Source organism: Acanthisitta chloris, unplaced genomic scaffold (genome assembly GCF_000695815.1).
Source record: "Acanthisitta chloris isolate BGI_N310 unplaced genomic scaffold, ASM69581v1 scaffold37750, whole genome shotgun sequence".
Lineage (NCBI taxonomy): Eukaryota > Metazoa > Chordata > Aves > Passeriformes > Acanthisittidae > Acanthisitta > Acanthisitta chloris.
In genome coordinates this window covers 3,360-20,515 of record NW_008651754.1, presented here as the reverse complement: position 1 = coordinate 20,515, position 17,156 = coordinate 3,360, and the positions used below count along the sequence as shown (strand labels likewise).

Genomic DNA, 17,156 nt, shown 5'->3' with positions numbered 1-17,156 from the left:
TGCTGAAGTCACTGTCTCTAATGACACCCAAGAGAGGTAGCCCTGCATTAAGGGCATCTGGAGATTCCCCACTTAATTTTTCATACAAAATAACTTTTTGATTAGGAGGAAATTCTTAGAGGGAGAGGTGCAGTCCATTTCAGAAAACGTTCTGCTTTTCAGCAAGCAGGAAAAGCTGAAGATAATATTCCTTATTTTCACTGACACTTTGCATGAAAGGGCAGGTGAATTATTGGTCAAAGTTAAGAAGTGAATTATTGCCTTGATACATGTTGTGGCTGCTAGGAGTTGTCATGGTGCCACACTGACCTCTGCCACCACAGAATTTGGTCTGTAGACAGGCAGAATTTGGTTGGCACACAGCTGGGCTTATTTCCTACTAATTTTGTTATTATATGCTAGACATGAAGTTTTTGCTCTGAAGTCACTGCTCCGTCTGCCTTGAATCAGGGTCTGCAAGGCTTGACAAAAGCATCAGTGGCTTTTGTTGAGGGTTTCCACAGCTCTGTTCCTTTTAATCCTCCTGGGAAAGGCTGTTTTGTTGCTTCCTGCAGCAAAAATTTATATGCCCAGTTTCTTTGTCTACCCCATTGCAACATGCCACATTTTGCGTCTCTTTCTCCTCCTGCCTCTAGTCCACTCCAGCTCTATCCTCTATCCTAAACTTCCTGCTGTGTTAGGTAGCAAGACAGGATCATAGAATGATTTTTGTTGGAAGGGGTCTTAAAAATCATCTAGTTCCACCCCTCTGCCTTGGGCAGGGACACCTTCCACTAGACCAGGTTGCTCAAAGCCCCCTCCAGCCTGGCCTTGAACACTTCCACTGCTGTTCTCCAGCTGGTCGCCTTTATTCCATTTAACACTGGTCTATTTTGATAAGCAGAAGGCACATTAGGTCCCAAGAGGCAGCAATAAAATTCTTCCTGGAATAGCAAGGAGCTCACTGGGGAGGGTGGACCTACTGGACTATGCTGTGGGTACTCACATTAGCCACATTGTGTTTCAGAGACACCAGGAAGCCCACAGTCTCGCTCTCTGCAGTCGGTAAGTTTGGTGTGTATGTGTGATATAGGCATTAAGCAAGGCTATGGCTGCATGCCCCTCCTGTTACTCCTCCCTCCCTCCATGTCCCAAGGCTGGGCATGGCAAAATACAGAATCATACGTGATTGTTCCATGTAGGAGCAGCCTGACGGGCTCCAGTTCACAATTCCTTTTAGAGGAGCAGAATTCAGAAGGGATGTGGAGCCCTTGGAGGTTCCCAGGCATGGAGAGCAGTTGTGGTACTTGGACTGGCTGTCCTGACATTGATGAACAGCCGCATGGAGCTTCCTCCCTGCTTGACCACACTGCTTGTCCTGGGTTGCCTGTCTGTAATTTTCTCATGTCTTTTCATGTTTGATTGAGTCAGCTGAGAAACTAACCTGCACCCCAGGCAGTGGTGTTGAACGCCGCTGCCAGCCTGCCCCTTGCTTACTGAGGGGCTGCGCACAACAACCGGCTCTATCTGCTTCCCTGGGGCACCTGCAGCGTGCAGGGAGCTGCAGTGGTGACACAAGGGGCTCTCTTTGGGCTATGCTTACTTTGGAAAGGCACTTGTCGTGGCTGGTGTCCAGCCCCCTGCCATACTGCCTGCACAGGTGGTGTGTGTCAGTCCTCACCAGCTGCGAGCTGGGACTGGGTGTGGATGATGAGCAAAACATCCTTTTCCTGAGTTACTGTCCCCGGTATTAGAGCAGTCCTTGCAATGTGTGTCTCTCATGCTTAGATCTCCTTAGGCTACACATCTGCAGTGGCTCCCACTCCCCTTCCCAGCCAGCAAACCTCTCTGTCACAGAAATGCAAAAGCCTTACTGAGTCAGTGAGAAGCAGTGTTCGGTTCTGGTGTCTGGGGTGAGGTTCAGGGCTGAGCCAGCTCCCCAGAAGGCTTGCTTGCTTGCTTCCTTCCTCCTGTGCCTGATGCTATTTAGTGCTAGTCCAGACTTTGTGTACCATTCTGAGCAGATCAAATCAATCAACTGGCAGTCTATTTGCAGCTTTTTATCCCCTGGACTAGCTTTTTGCCAGGTTGTCAGGATGAATCTGCTCACTGTGCAGCAGGAGGTGGTTAGTGGAGGTGGGGAGTAGCAGCAGGCTGAGATCTGTTTAGCTTTCTCATGCATCTCACCTTTCTGATAGCTTAAAAGGTTTTGAAAATACTGGCAGAATAAGTATGAACAGTACATGCATTTCTTACAGTATCTGCACATCCACATTAACTGAAGCTGTGCTTTGTTTCTTACTCGAAATAACCAACCATCTGATTTGACTGAGTCCATCGTGATATCACATATATCTGGACCATCATCCAGGTTTTTTACAGTGTCGTTGTCTTTGACTTCTGTGGTATATTTTGACAGCTGGACCTTCTGGTCCACCCAGTGAGTCTACTTCCAGCTGGCCAGCCCCAATGTCCACCTGCACTGCAGCCTTCTCCTGCACCTGTGTTCTAATCACAGATCAGTAACACTGGTTGCTTGTATAGCAGCGGATAGTATAGAGGGTGTTAGGGAGACAAAAAAAGGGCTTAAAGCACATGGAAATTAATTGAATGAAAAGAGAGGGGGTTTGGGAAGGAGGTGATGAACCTGCAGTTCTTGTATGGCAGAGGTTGCTCCATCTGCGCTAATGGGCATGAGTATTTTACTTGGATACAACCCCTGGCCAGAAGTTATGATGAAGATTTCTAGGCATGCAGTTGAAACTCTCTTGCTTTACTGTCCTGAGGGCACAAACACTATGCTGAGGAATCAGGAGTTAATAATTTTCATGCTGTCCTTCGTGCTGGCTTCTGAGATATCTTTCCTCTGAACTGCCTTTCCTGAGCCAAGAGCAGCTCTAGGCCCAGGTCAAGGGACTACTGTGCCATTTTCTTTTTAATTGCTTGTTCTGAACCTGCTCTGTTTGTGCCACAGCTGGAGCTTCCCAGGTGAAATGGAACAAGAAAAATGTCAACTGTTTAGCAACAAGCCATGATGGGGATGTCCGAATATGGGACAAAAGGGTAAGCTGAGGTTTTTTTGAGCAGTCTGTGCATACTGCTATCTACTCAATACAGACATCCCTCTGGTCACAGATAAGTACTGAGAAAATGTACTGCTTTATCCCAAATCTCTCTTGTGGGTCAGTTTAAACTAGAGAGAACTGGGAGTCCGCAAGCCTGAAGAGGGTATGTAGATAGCCTCCTTCCCCAGAAATTGTGCCCATAAACATTTTCCTTTTGATCTTATGGTACTTAACTGTTTTACTGGCTATGAAGTATCATTCAGGGCTGCACTTGGTGACTGGAATTTGCCACACCTTCACAGGACCTTTTCTTCAACTACTTTTGCGGAGCTATTTGCCGTTCCTCAGCAGGAGGGTGTTCTACCTCCCTTGCCCTTGTTAGTGTCTCTTTTTATGCCAAAGAACTAGACCAAGTTTCAGGAGTTCTGTGCTAAGAAGGAAAATGTCTCTCCTTGCAGAAACCCAGCACTGCAGTGGAGTATTTGGCAGCTCATCTCTCCAAAATCCATGGTCTGGACTGGCATCCTGACAATGAGTATACACTGGCCACTTCCAGCCAGGACAACTCTGTCAGGGTAAGTTGTTGCTTCTGAGACTTCTGTTTGGAAGGTGGAACGATGGTGAAGCAGATTATTTTCTACTGCTGCTGAAGCCTAGGGGAGTGCTTGCCACTGGCAAGATCTAGATCCTTGTTATTTGGTTTCTGGCTGCCTGTGTCCATTGCGCCAGGACTGCACTTTCAGAGCAAGCAGAGAGGTCATTGAAGGATGGGTGCATTTATGTTTGAAACGTATCTGTGGTGATTAGAGCAGTATTGAAGCTGAAAACATCCACCTCTGCCTGTTGCTTGCCAGAAAGGAGCTGACCACATGTGCCAGAAGAGCTTTCCTCCCAAAATGCAGTATTTCCAGCCTCAGGCTGATTACTGTAACTTGGGGGGAGTCCTACTTCATCCCCTGGCGTTGCCAAATTCATGTCAAACAGGATTATCAGTAAGAGGCTGCCTGCAAGCACTGCTGTGCAGGGCCTTTTACTTGGGGGGAAATAGTGTGCTTTGTGTGTCAGCCAAATGGAGTTCATTCACATTGAGCTAAGCTCTGAGGCGAATGCAATTGATGTGTGTTCTAGCAAAGCAAAAGGTTAGATTCTTCATTAGAAAATTAGCAGTAACAGCAGGGTGGGCCTGCCTCCAGCCTGGACTGGCATGTTGGCTGAGAGCCTGCAGGGTACCTTGTGGCTCTGAAAGCTCAAGCAGGCTGCCTGTCTCCCTGCTCTAATTACTCAAGCTATGATCACTGTGAATATGACCCCAAGTCACTCGTTGTCTAAGGGATGCTGCCAGATGCTGATAGCTTGGTATTTGTCCTTTGGGGCCATCTCTGCTGTTAATGAATGGGATTACTAATGATGCTGTGGGCACCCTGGCGTGCTTTTTGCTCTGTTATATCTGCAAGCCCTGTGGAAAACTACAGCCTGAAAGCATAGCCAGATGACTCCTGTCTTTGCTTGCCTTTCTCTTGTTGTTGTTTTTTTTAAGTTCTGGGATTACCGTCAGCCTCGGAAATACCTCAATATCCTTCCCTGCCAGGTTCCTGTCTGGAAGGCAAGATACACGGTGAGTGAGAAACTCCCACCAGCCCCACTTGTGCTCTGAGAGAAATGCACAAAGGGACATGAAATAAAGAAATGCTGAAGGGTTTCTCCCCAGTTCTACTGCTGGACATTATTAAGTTGATTTTTAAAATCCCTCTTGGTGCTTAAAAGACCTAGAAAAGCAGCATCCACAGTGGAGAGTGACTAGCAGTGTGAGGTCCCAATCTTGGGTGTCGTCGTGCTGGGGGTTGAAAACTCAGGTGCAGGTGGTTGACTGTGGGATTAGGAGGCTCAGAAAGTGGCTGCTGCTCCCTCTGTCCTCTTTTTCCACTCAGCTCCAGTATTGGTAATTGTTGCACAGAGCAATACTGTGGTCTTGTTCCCTCTCTGAGTGCTTCCTCTACTCTGAAGGTTTCCAGGTGTGCCACAGTGGGCTCTTACAGCATATCAAATCCAAGAACTGTTCCCTTTTATAGAGCAAGCACCCAGCCATGTGAAGCTAAAGCTCTCAATAATATCCATTTTCTTCCCCAGACATCGGAATGTGGCCTGAAGCCTGAAGTGCTGTGCCTTGAATCTTTGATCCCCATCCCCACAGCGAGGGGTGTAGGACTGGGTTTCATGTTCCTCTGAGCATTGTGACCCTGAGGAGCTGCTGGGACCCAGTCCCCAGGCAGCAGTTCTTGCGGCTCCAGGCAGATTGCAGTAATGATCCCCTGCAAAAAAGTCAGTGGTGAAATCCCTCCAGCCTCACAGCTGAAAAGTGAGGAAGCAGCAGAAAGAAATGATTCATCTTAAGTGAGCTGCATTGAGTATCTGTGTACCACATCTTATCCCTTGAAATACAGTGGGGTTTTTGCACAGCAATTGCCTTGGATCTTCCCAGATTTTGGCCTGGTTCTGTTTGTGCTGAGCTCATTTAAAACTCACATTTGTGTTGGTGGGAAAAGAGAAAAATTAGAGTATGGTAACAGCAGAATGGGAGCATAACTCCCCAAGGCTAACTGGAAGAATGTTTCTTTATCAAGCCTTTTAGCAATGGGCTAGTGACAGTGATGGTCCCCCAACTCCGTCGGGAGAACAGTCTCCTCCTCTGGAACGTCTTTGACCTGAACACGCCTGTGCACACTTTTGTGGGACATGATGATGTGGTGCTGGAGTTTCAGTGGAGGAAGCAGAAAGAAGGTGAGTTCAGGGCTGGGTGTGCTCTCTTCCCTGCTCTGTGGCTGTCAGCTCTCCAGGAGTGTGGAGACCTGGCTCCTGGCCGCAATGCTGTCACTGCTGGAGTCTTTGTTTGAAGTAGCTCCTACCCACCTTCCTGCCCACCCCACCACCACCTCAAGCTACTGTTCTGTACTAGTTTCATGGCAGTGCCCACAGAAGCATTGCCCTCTTGTTTCCATGCTAACAAAGCAAATCTACCAAATGCTGAGTGGGTCAGCAGTGGCTCTCATTGCTTCCACTCCCCTGTGAGTCTACTTTTAAATTAATATTTCAGAATGAATTGTACAAACTATTAGATGGGTGTGCGAGTGCAGGTACCCTCCCCCTGCTCAGAGCTGCAGGCTAGCCAGTTAACCCTTCACATCATGGCCTGGATCAGCAGCCTCCAGTATATCCCAGACCACAGACCCAAGCAAACCCACCTTATTTGTGTGCTGACAAAGGCAGGGGAGGAAGAGCATGGGATAGAGAGTCCACTGTTAGAGTTCAGTCCTGGCTAAATTTTCCAGCATAAGCACCTAAACATCGGAGATTCCATGCCAGAGGTGGGATAACCACACAGAGCATAGCTTTATTTCCAGCATCTGAGCTGCCATTGACAGGACATGCATATCTGACTTTGGTGTCACTTGTGCTACAGCTTTGCAGTGCTGTGTAAAAGTGCTGGTCCAGCCCTCTGCCACCACCAGCTGCTGGGCCATTTAGGTCACCTTCTCTATACCTTGCTTTTCCTCTTTCAAAAAGAGGAGAGTGATAGAGAACTGTGTTAGGATAAGACATTGTGAATAAACATTTAAGTAGGCTCGAGACACAGTTGGTTGTCTTGGCTGAGTTAATAGATATATACCCGAGGCTGGATGTTGTGCTCATCTCAAGCAACATAAATCAATCATACAAGCATTCCAAGTCTGCTTCAATGTGGAGACAACCGAGATAGCACAAATTTCCTTCCACAGAGTCTGTTGTACTGTATTTAGGCAGCCCCTGTGCCTCAGCAGAGGGGTGTAGGAAGCAGCTGTGCAGCAGCAAATTCTTAAGTGGAGCAGCTGTTTGACAAGGGAAACATAACACTGTATCACAAGACCTAAACATGGACATAAATAAGTCTGTGTACCTCTGTCTGTTGATAGATAGTATGTGGCTAGATCTATTTCCTTACAACCTGAATTTGTCTTGGCACCATCCAGCTTCAGAACCAAAAAAAGAGAGGGCAGAACCAGCTTCTGTTACCTTAGAAATGTTTTAAAAATCTGCATCTTGAAACAGATTTTATGAACTAAAAGATATTTTCACTTTACAATTATAGTTGAGAAACATTTATTTTTACGATATTTCTTCTATTTAAATAAATATTGTTGTAAATGTTGTTCATTCCTAGTTGGAAAACTTGCATCACATTCATTATACTTATTTGTACTTTTGGCCTGTAAATTACAGCCTATGTCAAGGTGTGGTAACTGTGGTGCAGGGAGGCCCAAAGGCTGATGCACCTGGCTCAATTCAAAGCAAAAAAGGACTCACTTTGCCTTTTGGTTTAGTGCCTTATCCATTGGATGTCCCTGCTGCCTTGAATCTGTTTACAGTACACACAGGGCCAAGATAGTCTCTGGTTTCCAATGGAGTCTCTAATTGTTTCTGTCCTTTTTAGGTTCTAAAGACTACCAGCTGGTTACATGGTCCCGTGATCAGACCCTGCGGATGTGGCGGATCGACTCTCAGCTGCAGAGGGTATGTGAATACTTCTGCTCTTCAACAGTCGACACTTTTCTTACAGGCTGGATTCACCTCCCTTTCCTTGCACTCCCAATCACTCCTCTGATATACCCCAGAGCTGCAGACACAGCAGCCAGCTGCTGCTTCACTTTCCACTTCAGCCCAAAACCATACTCAAGGAGGCTTGTGATGGAGCTTCTCTGAGCTTGTGTCTCAAAAGCTTCAGTGGAAGTGCAAGACTGCTTTGTTGTCTAACAGTAATCATAGAAGTCATTGCGGGAAGGTGGAGGGCAGTTACTGCCTGCATTGCCTCTGAAGGGGCCTCCTCCATGGCTGCAAGACTCTGTGACTATTTCTTTGTGCTTTAGGTATCAGGTAAAGGTAGGGATTGTGCCCTCCACTTCCTCTCTTTGTTTGCATTGCCTCTAAGTCTGGGGCAGGCAGTGTGAGTCCTATGGTTCTGCTCCCTGCAGCAGTTACTGGTTGCAGATGCAATGCCCAGAACAACTGTGCTGGGTCAGACCTGGGGTTCATATGGCTACAGTAGTCTATATAGCCCTGTCACACCTTCAGCTCTGGATGTCTTGGAAGAGGATAAGAATGAGGCAGGCATGGAGTGATGTTTCTCTCATATGCCCTGCCAGCTTCCTGCAGTTTGGAGCTTAGAGGCTTATTGAGTCTGGTGTCTTTGTATTTGACAGAGCTTGATGAGTTTCACTTCCATAGACTTCTGTCTTTTCTTGGACCAGTGTAAATTTTTGTTGCCTTAAATATCCTATCAACAAGGAGTTTCATGGCTTTTTCTGCATGTTGTGTGGAAAACCAGCTCCTTTCATTTGTTTATTTTACAACCTGATAGTTTCATTACCCTGAAGATGAAATGAACTGTGTTCTCTGTGCTACTGATGATTGTGTAGATGTCCATCATATTCCTCATCAGCTGCCTCCTTTTTCAAGTCCAAAGGTCTTGATTTACTTTATCCTTTGCACTAGAACTTTGTCCTTTTGCCTTTCATAACCCTTTTTCAGTTCTATTATATACTTTTTGGGATGGGGATCTGAACTTTGTTCTTTCCAAAGAATTCTCAGTACTCACTTTGGTTTTTAAATTGTTGGGCATCGTTCCATGAAAACATTAGTTTAGTCTGACCTCTACATCTAGTTCCCTCAGTCAGCTTGAACTTGCCATTTTTCCCCATGTGCATTGCTTTATATTTATCTGAACCAAAGTTCATCTTTCATTTTAATACAGTTACTCCTGTAAGGTCCTTCCGTGATTGTTTGCTGTCAGCCACGCTTGTTATTACCCTGAAAAACTTGGTGGCATCAGCAAACCTGGTCATGTCGCTATTCACCTCCTATTCCAGGTTTTTAATGAATATGTTGAGAAGCATGTGTCCCAGCACAGATCCTGCAGGAGTCCTGCAGGTCTGTAACAAACTTTCTCTGTGAAAAATGACCTTTTCCTCCTACCTGATATATCTGTGAACATTTGATTTCTTTCCTGTCTTTAAATCGATTGTTCATCCATGTCAGAGCCTTTACTCTTCCTCTGCTGGCTCCCACTCTTTTGTCCTTGTCTTTGTCTGGATCAAACTACACACATGATGGCATGTTGCTGGTGACCAATGCTGTAATTTACTACATCACACCCTTATCCTTTCTCCTCCCTATGTTTCTTCTCTTCATCTTCCCTGTTTTCCTGTGCTGAACTTAAAATACAGGGTGTTACGGTCTCATTTTTATACGGGACCTAGAACACTTGGGCCCCTAGTTTGTACCTGAGTTCCTAGATCCTACTGGAGTGTAAATATCAAACCCAGAAAGCATGCTGCTATTGTGTTTGATCTAAAAAATTAAACCAGTTTTGACAAATTCATTCAAGGAATTAATCATATCAGCTTTAGTTTTGATTAAAGTAAAGCCTCTGTTACTTAGACTAGCCCTGTCAATTAAGTGGCTTTGTAACTGAGCAGGAGATTTGGCCAGGCTGTCCGAGGTGACCGAGCTGAGGGTGCTGGAAAGTGGAAGATCACCTGTCTTTGTCACAAAAACAACGCCGAGGGCTTAGGACAGACCTACCTTGCAAGTCCACCTGCGTGGAGAAATGAGTTGTGTAGTGGTGGCTCTTGACACAGCTTGGATTCTGTTGTGCAGCACGTGGGTGTGTTTGTTCTTTTCAGCTCTGTGCCAATGATATCCTGGATGGAGTTGAGGACCTCATTGATGGGATTTCTCATCTGCCAGAGCCAGACAAGACCCTTCAGCCCCAGGATGCAGAGCCCCAGCATAACTCTGGACATGGGGATGAAGAAGGTGAGAGAAGTGATGGCTTGTGGAACCTCAAACACCAGTTCCTTTGTGTTGGGAAGAAGATAGATCTTGGCATAAGAAAATAACCTTGTAGGCAAAGCAAAACATGGTACTATTAAAAAAGTTAATGGATTCCCCATCAGAGAGGAGGAAAAACACCTAGGGGTTCCTCAAGAATGTCCTTCAAAGTTTTTTCTCTTCTAACACAATGATTCTAGCTGGAAAAAGAAGCTTTTCCATGTCATGATTATAATTTAATTGCATTCTCTTTAGGTTGCAGTTGTGGCTTGTTGCCACAAATAAGGCAATCGTAAAGTAAGTTCTGGCTCTTAAGAAGGTAGATTAGTTTAAGCTGAGAGATGAGCCCGTGGAAGAGAGGAGCATATGGGTAAGGCAGTCTGACACAAGCTCCTTTCATCACTCCTGGTACCTAAACACTTCTGCTGGGGTCGCTGTGTGAACTGATCTAACATGGAGATGTTTGCCAGTGTCTTCTCCCATGCATCACAAGTGGCTGAAGGCTGGCAGAGTAGAGGGGGAGGTCTAGCATCTGCAGATGCTGAGTTACCAGATGGGTGGATGGGAATGGGTCAGAGTCTTTAACAGAAAGCATCAGTTTGGCTTTATAGAAGAGAAGGCATGCAAGGAAGGAATGCAAAGGAGAGTTTGTGTGGTTAAGGCTCTGGCTAGGTTAAACATTGAGAGTTAGTGTTTGAAGAGCCTAAGTACCAGAATAGAAGAGATTGGAGCAGCTGAGACCCATGGTGATGTGAGAAAGGTTTCTAAAGAGATTTCTATAGCTATGCTGAACAAGAAGAATTGGGTGCACCCATGCCTTTGTGTCAGTTTGGGTTTAAATTCACAGCTGCTTGCTGTATTGCAGTGGAGAATACTATGGATCCCCATGTGACGGGTTTTACAGGAGAGTGATCTGATTCTGAACTGCTGAGAAGGGGAGAAAGTGGTCTAATGCCTGTCCTCTAAATAAAGGAGCCAGTTGAGAGGTCCCTTAGTGAAACTTCCTAACTGGAAGTTTCTTGCCCAACAATCCCCTGTGAAGTTCCTCTCTGCCTCTTGTCCTATGTGGCAACAGAATAAGTTCCTGAAAGATACCAGCACTTCTGTCCACATGAGGGTTTTATAACATGATAGAAGAAGCCCCAGCTACCTGTGCTCACCATGAGCAGTACTGCATGGAGTAGCACAACCTCTCTTGCTCCATCTGGGAGCATTAAGTGTTCTCATTCTGGCTGCCTGACTTCTCTTTTTTTCCACAGGAGAGAGTTAACTCTTTCACTGTCCCTGATGAGGTCACATCCATACATCCTGTGTGGTTTCTGTGTGGGTCTGGCTTTGGTTCAGACTGGTAGGGTTTTCTTTGTGGCCCAGGGGAATGAATATGGCTTTTCTGTAGCAGGGTAGATTTTGCTGCAAATACTATGTCTGCAGGATTAATGCACAAGCAAATTCCAAGGTAGGAATTTTAGTTCTTTCTAGCTGTTGTGGACTGTTGGTGTCTTGCCCTGGATGTGGCTGTGTTTCAGCTGCAGACAAAGCCTCCATGTTACATTAGTAAGGCACTTTGAAGGATCTTTGAAGAGAACAGAACTCTGCAGGTAAATCAGAAAGCCCCAGCTGTGCCTTCGGTGTGCAGCTCTCCTCACTGCTGCTGCTGCTTATGGAGCTTTAGGAATCTGTACAAATAATATGGCTTTGGAGGATTAGAAACTAATTGGAAGGGAATGGAAGGCGAAGACAAAGGGAGGGTACTGCCCATACTGGGAACCTCAGAGATAGCTTTTCAGTAAGCTATGTGATGTCTCCAGCTAGAAATAATTATCTTCCCTGAGAGCCACTGATCTTCCTTTAATCTCCTTTTCAGCTCCCTTTTCTGGAGTATATCTAAGCGCTGTAATAAAATTGCAAACAGGAATGAGCAGCTAGGCATCCTACTTACCTGAATTCAGCAACCCACTGGGCAGCAGTAAAACCAGATATGTTTGTCTCAGCAGCAAAATCAGTAACTTTTAGGCAAATGCCTGTAAAAGGTCAACTTCTTGCATTTCTTGTAATTTACTTTTTTTGCTAGGAATAGTCTGTGCAAATCTGAGCAAGTGTGAGAATGACAGCTGAAAAATCGTGACTTCACTTCTGTTCTTGGAACCATCATCAAAATATGTATTTGGCCTCCTTAGGAAGTGGTGCCACAGCAAAACACCCTCAGAAGGAGCTGCCCCTGCTCTAATAGGTGTACATGGCAAGAAACAAGGCAAAAGCCAGGCACAGCCATGGGCAGAGACCAATTCTGAAACTCAGTGAAGTTTGTTGTCTTAACCATAATTCCTTGTGTCCTGCAGCGCTTGCCTGGCTGTTTAAATGTATTCTGGCCTTCAGGGGTTATTGTCCTGAAAACTGTTGGAGCTAGAGAGCTATACCCAGCATTTTGATGAGTCTTTAAAGACTGTGAAAGCACTAGAGTGCTTTGCAACATTAAATGCAAACGGCTGCTACAAATGAATTAAGACTCTATTAGGACCAGAAATACTCTTTTCTCTCTTGGAAAGCGTTGTTGAGCTTTGGCAGCATTCCCTGAAAGCCAAGAGTGGTGGGGTGTTAGTCCCAAAGACCAGAGCTCCTCCTGGAGACTGCTTCGGCTGCAGTTATTTCCCTCTGAACTGAGATGCTCCAGTTCAGCTGCTTGTGACTCTGGAAGCTCTCTGTAGGGAGGAGAAGGCCTGTTTAGGGCTGTACAGAGTGCAGGCAGCTTCTGGCTTCTGTAACCTTACTGGGAAACCTATGCACAAACAGGTTTGGTTTTTTGAAGAGAAGGCTCAGAAGCCTGCTTCTAAACAACAGCTGAGATCCTCCAGCTCATAGGTCTTTGCCAGGTAAAAATCAAACCTCTGTGTGTCAGGAGAACAGAGCGAAACCTGCTGTCTTGGCTGCCTCCTGGCATTGAGTGCCAAAAGTCTGTCCGTTATAGCTTGTCTCAACCTGTTCTCCATGTTTCCTATTAGCCTTAAAAGAAGATTTCCTGAATGACCCCCTGGTGGGAAAGAAAACGGACCAGCTGGGGCTGCCTCAAACACTGCAGCAGGAGTTTTCACTGATCAACGTGCAGATCCGAAATGTCAATGTGGAGGTAGAGAGTTTCCTTTTGCTGGCTTGTTAGGAGGGGATGTGGGCAGGCTGGCTTATCAGAGCCTTTAGAGGGCTGACTGCTGTCTGTAAACAAGTTTTATTTTGAGCTGTAGTGATCCTCTTGGCCAAGGGTAGTAAGAAAGAGGATAATCCCAGACACTGGGAGTGAGTGAAGTGTTTCAGTACAGTAAGTACACTGGCTGATCTTGAGAAGGTTGGATGGTGTTTTCCTCTCTGCCTGGACTGCAGAGTGGAAAACGACTTGTTCTATGCAGTTGGTCTCATTTCAGCTCTTTCTGAACCCCATCTGCTGAGCCCTCCCTATCCTGCATTCTCTCCCTCTGTTTCGACATCTCCCTTGCACTCCAAACCCTCCTCTGTGCATGGAAGCTGGCTGGAGACATAGCACTGAACTGGGCTGGGAGGCTGGAGACAAATGCCTGTCTCTTCTCCCTACCCCTTGGTTTCACTGCTCATGGCATGATCCTGATGTAGTTTTCTCAGACAGTGGTACAGGATCTTAGATGGTGCCTGTTACTGCTGGACTGGGCCTGGAGCTCTCCATGGCCAAATGAAGTGGGGTGGGGTGCAGCAGCTGTTGGGAGCAGAGCCTGATTCCTGGTGCCCCCCGGGCTGGCTGTAGTGTCCAGATGCTGGGATTCTGGACTGTCAGTCTGCTGGTGCGAGCCGAGTCTGTCCACATCTGCCTGGGGGTTTTTTGCTGTCACTGTGTTCCCTGCCCTTGAGAACAGCATGACTTCGGCTTAGGGGTGTGCAGAGGAATCAGTCCCTCAGCATGAGTTTAAGCCACTAGAAGTTTAAAAGTCCTTGGAGATCTAACTACAGAGCAATTGCTTTTCCTCACAGATGGATGCAGTGAGTCGTAGCTGTACAGTGTCAGTGCACTGCGGCAACCACAGAGTCAGGATGCTGGTGATGTTCCCTGTCCAGTATCCCAATAATGCTGCACCATCCTTCCAGTTCATCAACCCAACTTCGATCACGGCCTCCATGAAGGCAAAACTGCTGAAGGTGTGTGGGGAATGTACACTGTCTTTATAAATGTACAAGTGCTGGATACTTGATGTCTAGATTTAACTGACACAACAAAACATCTGACCTCGCTGAAGATATACCACAGGTCATGCTGAACTGATAGATTGTGGAGTCTGTAGGATGAGGGTTTTGTTGGCATTGCAGCCCAGTATTTGCCTTTCTCCACTCGTCGTTTTCAAACATGTTCTTCGTTGCTGCTGTGCTCCAGTGTGATGTGCATTGCCTGAGAATCCCTAACATCCTCCTCAGGCAGGTGCCCCCTACCCCATAATAGACAAAATGACCAGCTAAGCATCCAGCTGCAGAATTATACTATTTTTGAGCTGGAATGTTGCTTCCTGCTCTCTTCCACGAACTGTTTTAAAAATAAGGGAACTTTTTACACAGGTCCTGCTAATTCCAACCAGGTGTTTGATCATCTGGTGTAGCAAATCCTACTGCTAATGAAATCCCTTCCCCAGCAGCAAGTTGATTGATCTCTTTGGGTTCCTTCCTGAAAAAAGACTGATCCAGTTTGCCACAAACTGGTATGAAATATATGGGCCACAGTAGTACCAAAGCCCAATTCTATTTCAGTGTGCTGCATCTAGGTGAACCTCAGTGCTCTGATCAAAGCTCACAGCCATTCCTCAGAGCAGACAGCACACCAGTGGCTCCCATGGGTGCTAGGGTATGACTTTGGCCTCTCTGTATTCTGGCATCTTAGCTGCTCTGCAGATAATATTTTGTGGGCAAAGTGTACATGTAACCATGATTGTTACCATGATTGCATCTTGTATGTATTCCAGATACTGAAAGACACTTCTCTGCAGAAAGTGAAGAGGAACCAGAGCTGCCTGGAGCCCTGCCTGCGTCAGCTGGTCTCCTGGCTGGAGTCTGTCGTGGTATGGAGAACTGCGTGGGCTTTCTGCCCTAGTTTATTGTCTTCTCCCACATCCCACACTTCTGATTCTGCAGTGAGAGTCTGACCTCATTAGAAGTGTAAATAGACCCCTCTGACTGGCCATTACATTTGTGTGAGCACTTCTGGTAAATGTTGAAGAGAACTGGGCGGATGATTAGATGTGGTCGTAAATGAGGCCCTGAAGGTTTGCTGCTTTGGGCTTTCTGCCCTAGTTTATTGTCTTCTCCCACATCCCACACTTCTGATTCTGCAGTGAGAGTCTGACCTCATTAGAAGTGTAAATAGACCCCTCTGACTGGCCATTACATTTGTGTGAGCACTTCTGGTAAATGTTGAAGAGAACTGGGCGGATGATTAGATGTGGTCGTAAATGAGGCCCTGAAGGTTTGCTGCTTTAGGGAACTCTTCAGGTTAGTCTGGGGGTTGGAGCATCTTAGCAGTGCATGGTAGCTTCTCAGCTCAGAATATCTCTCACTGAGTGCCAGGGCATGGTTATCATCTGTGAGAGAAGATAAGAGGCCTCATAGAGTTGATGGAGTCATTCTTGTCTGAAAGGCAGTGGCAGATGTCTTTACCTCCTCAGTTTCAGTCAAAGATCCTGCTAGTCCTATTCTAGGGTCTTTGTTTTCTTCCCTTAAAAAAAAACCAAACTGTGAAAATCTGGGGTTTTTTTTTTCTTAAACCTTGTGCTGAGGTTTTATAGGGATGATACTGCAGATAAATCCAAGTCACACTCTGCTCTTAGCTGAGAGATCTGTGATACCTACTCAGCATCCCAGTGTCAGGTATTAGGTCTGTGTGTGGGTGAAGTGTACCAGAGTGGGTGTTTTTAGCATTCAGGAAAAGATTGGAGAGTCTCCTCAGGTTTCTTTTCTGAGGAGTTTTGTTTATTCATCACAAATAAAGGGCGCTTTTTTTTTAAACATGGAAAGGCTTAATTTTGTTTGGTTTGAGGAGTAATATTGTAAAAGTGGGAATTTTCTCCATTGTATGGAAATCTGATGACTCAAGCCAGGTGCCACTGCCTGTAAAGAATACCTTTAGACCTAAGTTGTAGTATTCTTTATCTAAGTATTTTGCAAGACCTGCCTTCCTCACTTGAAGGCTCCCAACCTGCATTTGACACCCCGCAGTGTGGTATTCCCATTTCAGGAGATTTTGTCTCACTTGCATTTCAACGTGGTTATGGTGGGAGAAAAATCTCTGGACAAGCAGCTAGAGAAGCCTTTTCCTCAAAGGCAAATGTGCTTGCAAGTGCCTTTGCAGTTGCAGCAGTAATTCTGCTCTAAGTTTGGTCTGCTCTGGCTCAAAGGACAAGCACTTCCCATGAGGCTGTTTGGCAGTGCCATGTCTGGTGCTCCAGCTGGATTTCTTTCCTGTGGCAGCAGGAGTGTGACCCTGGGTAACTTCTGTTTCAGAACCAAGAGGACAGCACGTCCAGCAATCCCTACGCTTTGTCAAACTCCGTCACACCCCCCTTGCCCACGTTCGCCCGGGTCTCCAATGCCTATGGCTCCTACCAGGACTCTAACATCCCATTTCCACGGACCTCTGGAGCCAGGTTCTGTGGTGCAGGTTAGTCCTGTTGCTGATACATTACAACAACTACCTGGGGAATGGTCCTTGTAATGTCTTGGGGAACATTTGCCTCTGGACAAGATGAGGTTTTGGTCACTGCCATGCAGTAAGAAATGGCGTTAAAGTAGTGATGTTGTGGTAAATTTATGGATGAGGCTGTTTAGCAACTGTTTGCAGTTGGTGTTGGATGTGGGATTTTAGGATTTGGAAATCCAGGGCTAGCTGAAGAAATGGCCTTTGGCTTGCGGGAGAAGACTGGGAATTGCTGTTTTCCTTGCCTAGTTCTCTCATACCAGCATCATGTTGCTGGATGTGCTCTGGCACTCAGTCTTCATGAAATGTCTGTGCTTTGGGCTTGAACCCCTTGCTGAAAATATATGGTGTTGGATGTGGGATTTTAGGATTTGGAAATCCAGGGCTAGCTGAAGAAATGGCCTTTGGCTTGCGGGAGAAGACTGGGAATTGCTGTTTTCCTTGCCTAGTTCTCTCATACCAGCATCATGTTGCTGGATGTGCTCTGGCACTCAGTCTTCATGAAATGTCTGTGCTTTGGGCTTGAACCCCTTGCTGAAAATATATTTACTAACCAC

General features: G+C 46.1%; 1 protein-coding gene across 1 annotated transcript in view; it reads left to right on the top strand.

The window, feature by feature from the left end:
- Positions 1 to 17,156, top strand: part of WDR59 (WD repeat domain 59) — a gene marked incomplete at its 3' end in the record, with an annotated part of 25,947 nt that overhangs the window by 7,480 nt on the left and 1,311 nt on the right. Inside the window, exons 5-15 of the mRNA XM_009074522.1 lie at positions 1,007 to 1,044; positions 2,954 to 3,042; positions 3,503 to 3,619; positions 4,582 to 4,659; positions 5,666 to 5,822; positions 7,510 to 7,589; positions 9,758 to 9,890; positions 12,905 to 13,029; positions 13,896 to 14,060; positions 14,873 to 14,968; positions 16,407 to 16,563. Of these exons, the coding sequence (XP_009072770.1) occupies positions 1,007 to 1,044; positions 2,954 to 3,042; positions 3,503 to 3,619; positions 4,582 to 4,659; positions 5,666 to 5,822; positions 7,510 to 7,589; positions 9,758 to 9,890; positions 12,905 to 13,029; positions 13,896 to 14,060; positions 14,873 to 14,968; positions 16,407 to 16,563 (1,235 nt within the window). The remainder of the gene's footprint in view (positions 1 to 1,006; positions 1,045 to 2,953; positions 3,043 to 3,502; positions 3,620 to 4,581; positions 4,660 to 5,665; positions 5,823 to 7,509; positions 7,590 to 9,757; positions 9,891 to 12,904; positions 13,030 to 13,895; positions 14,061 to 14,872; positions 14,969 to 16,406; positions 16,564 to 17,156) is intronic.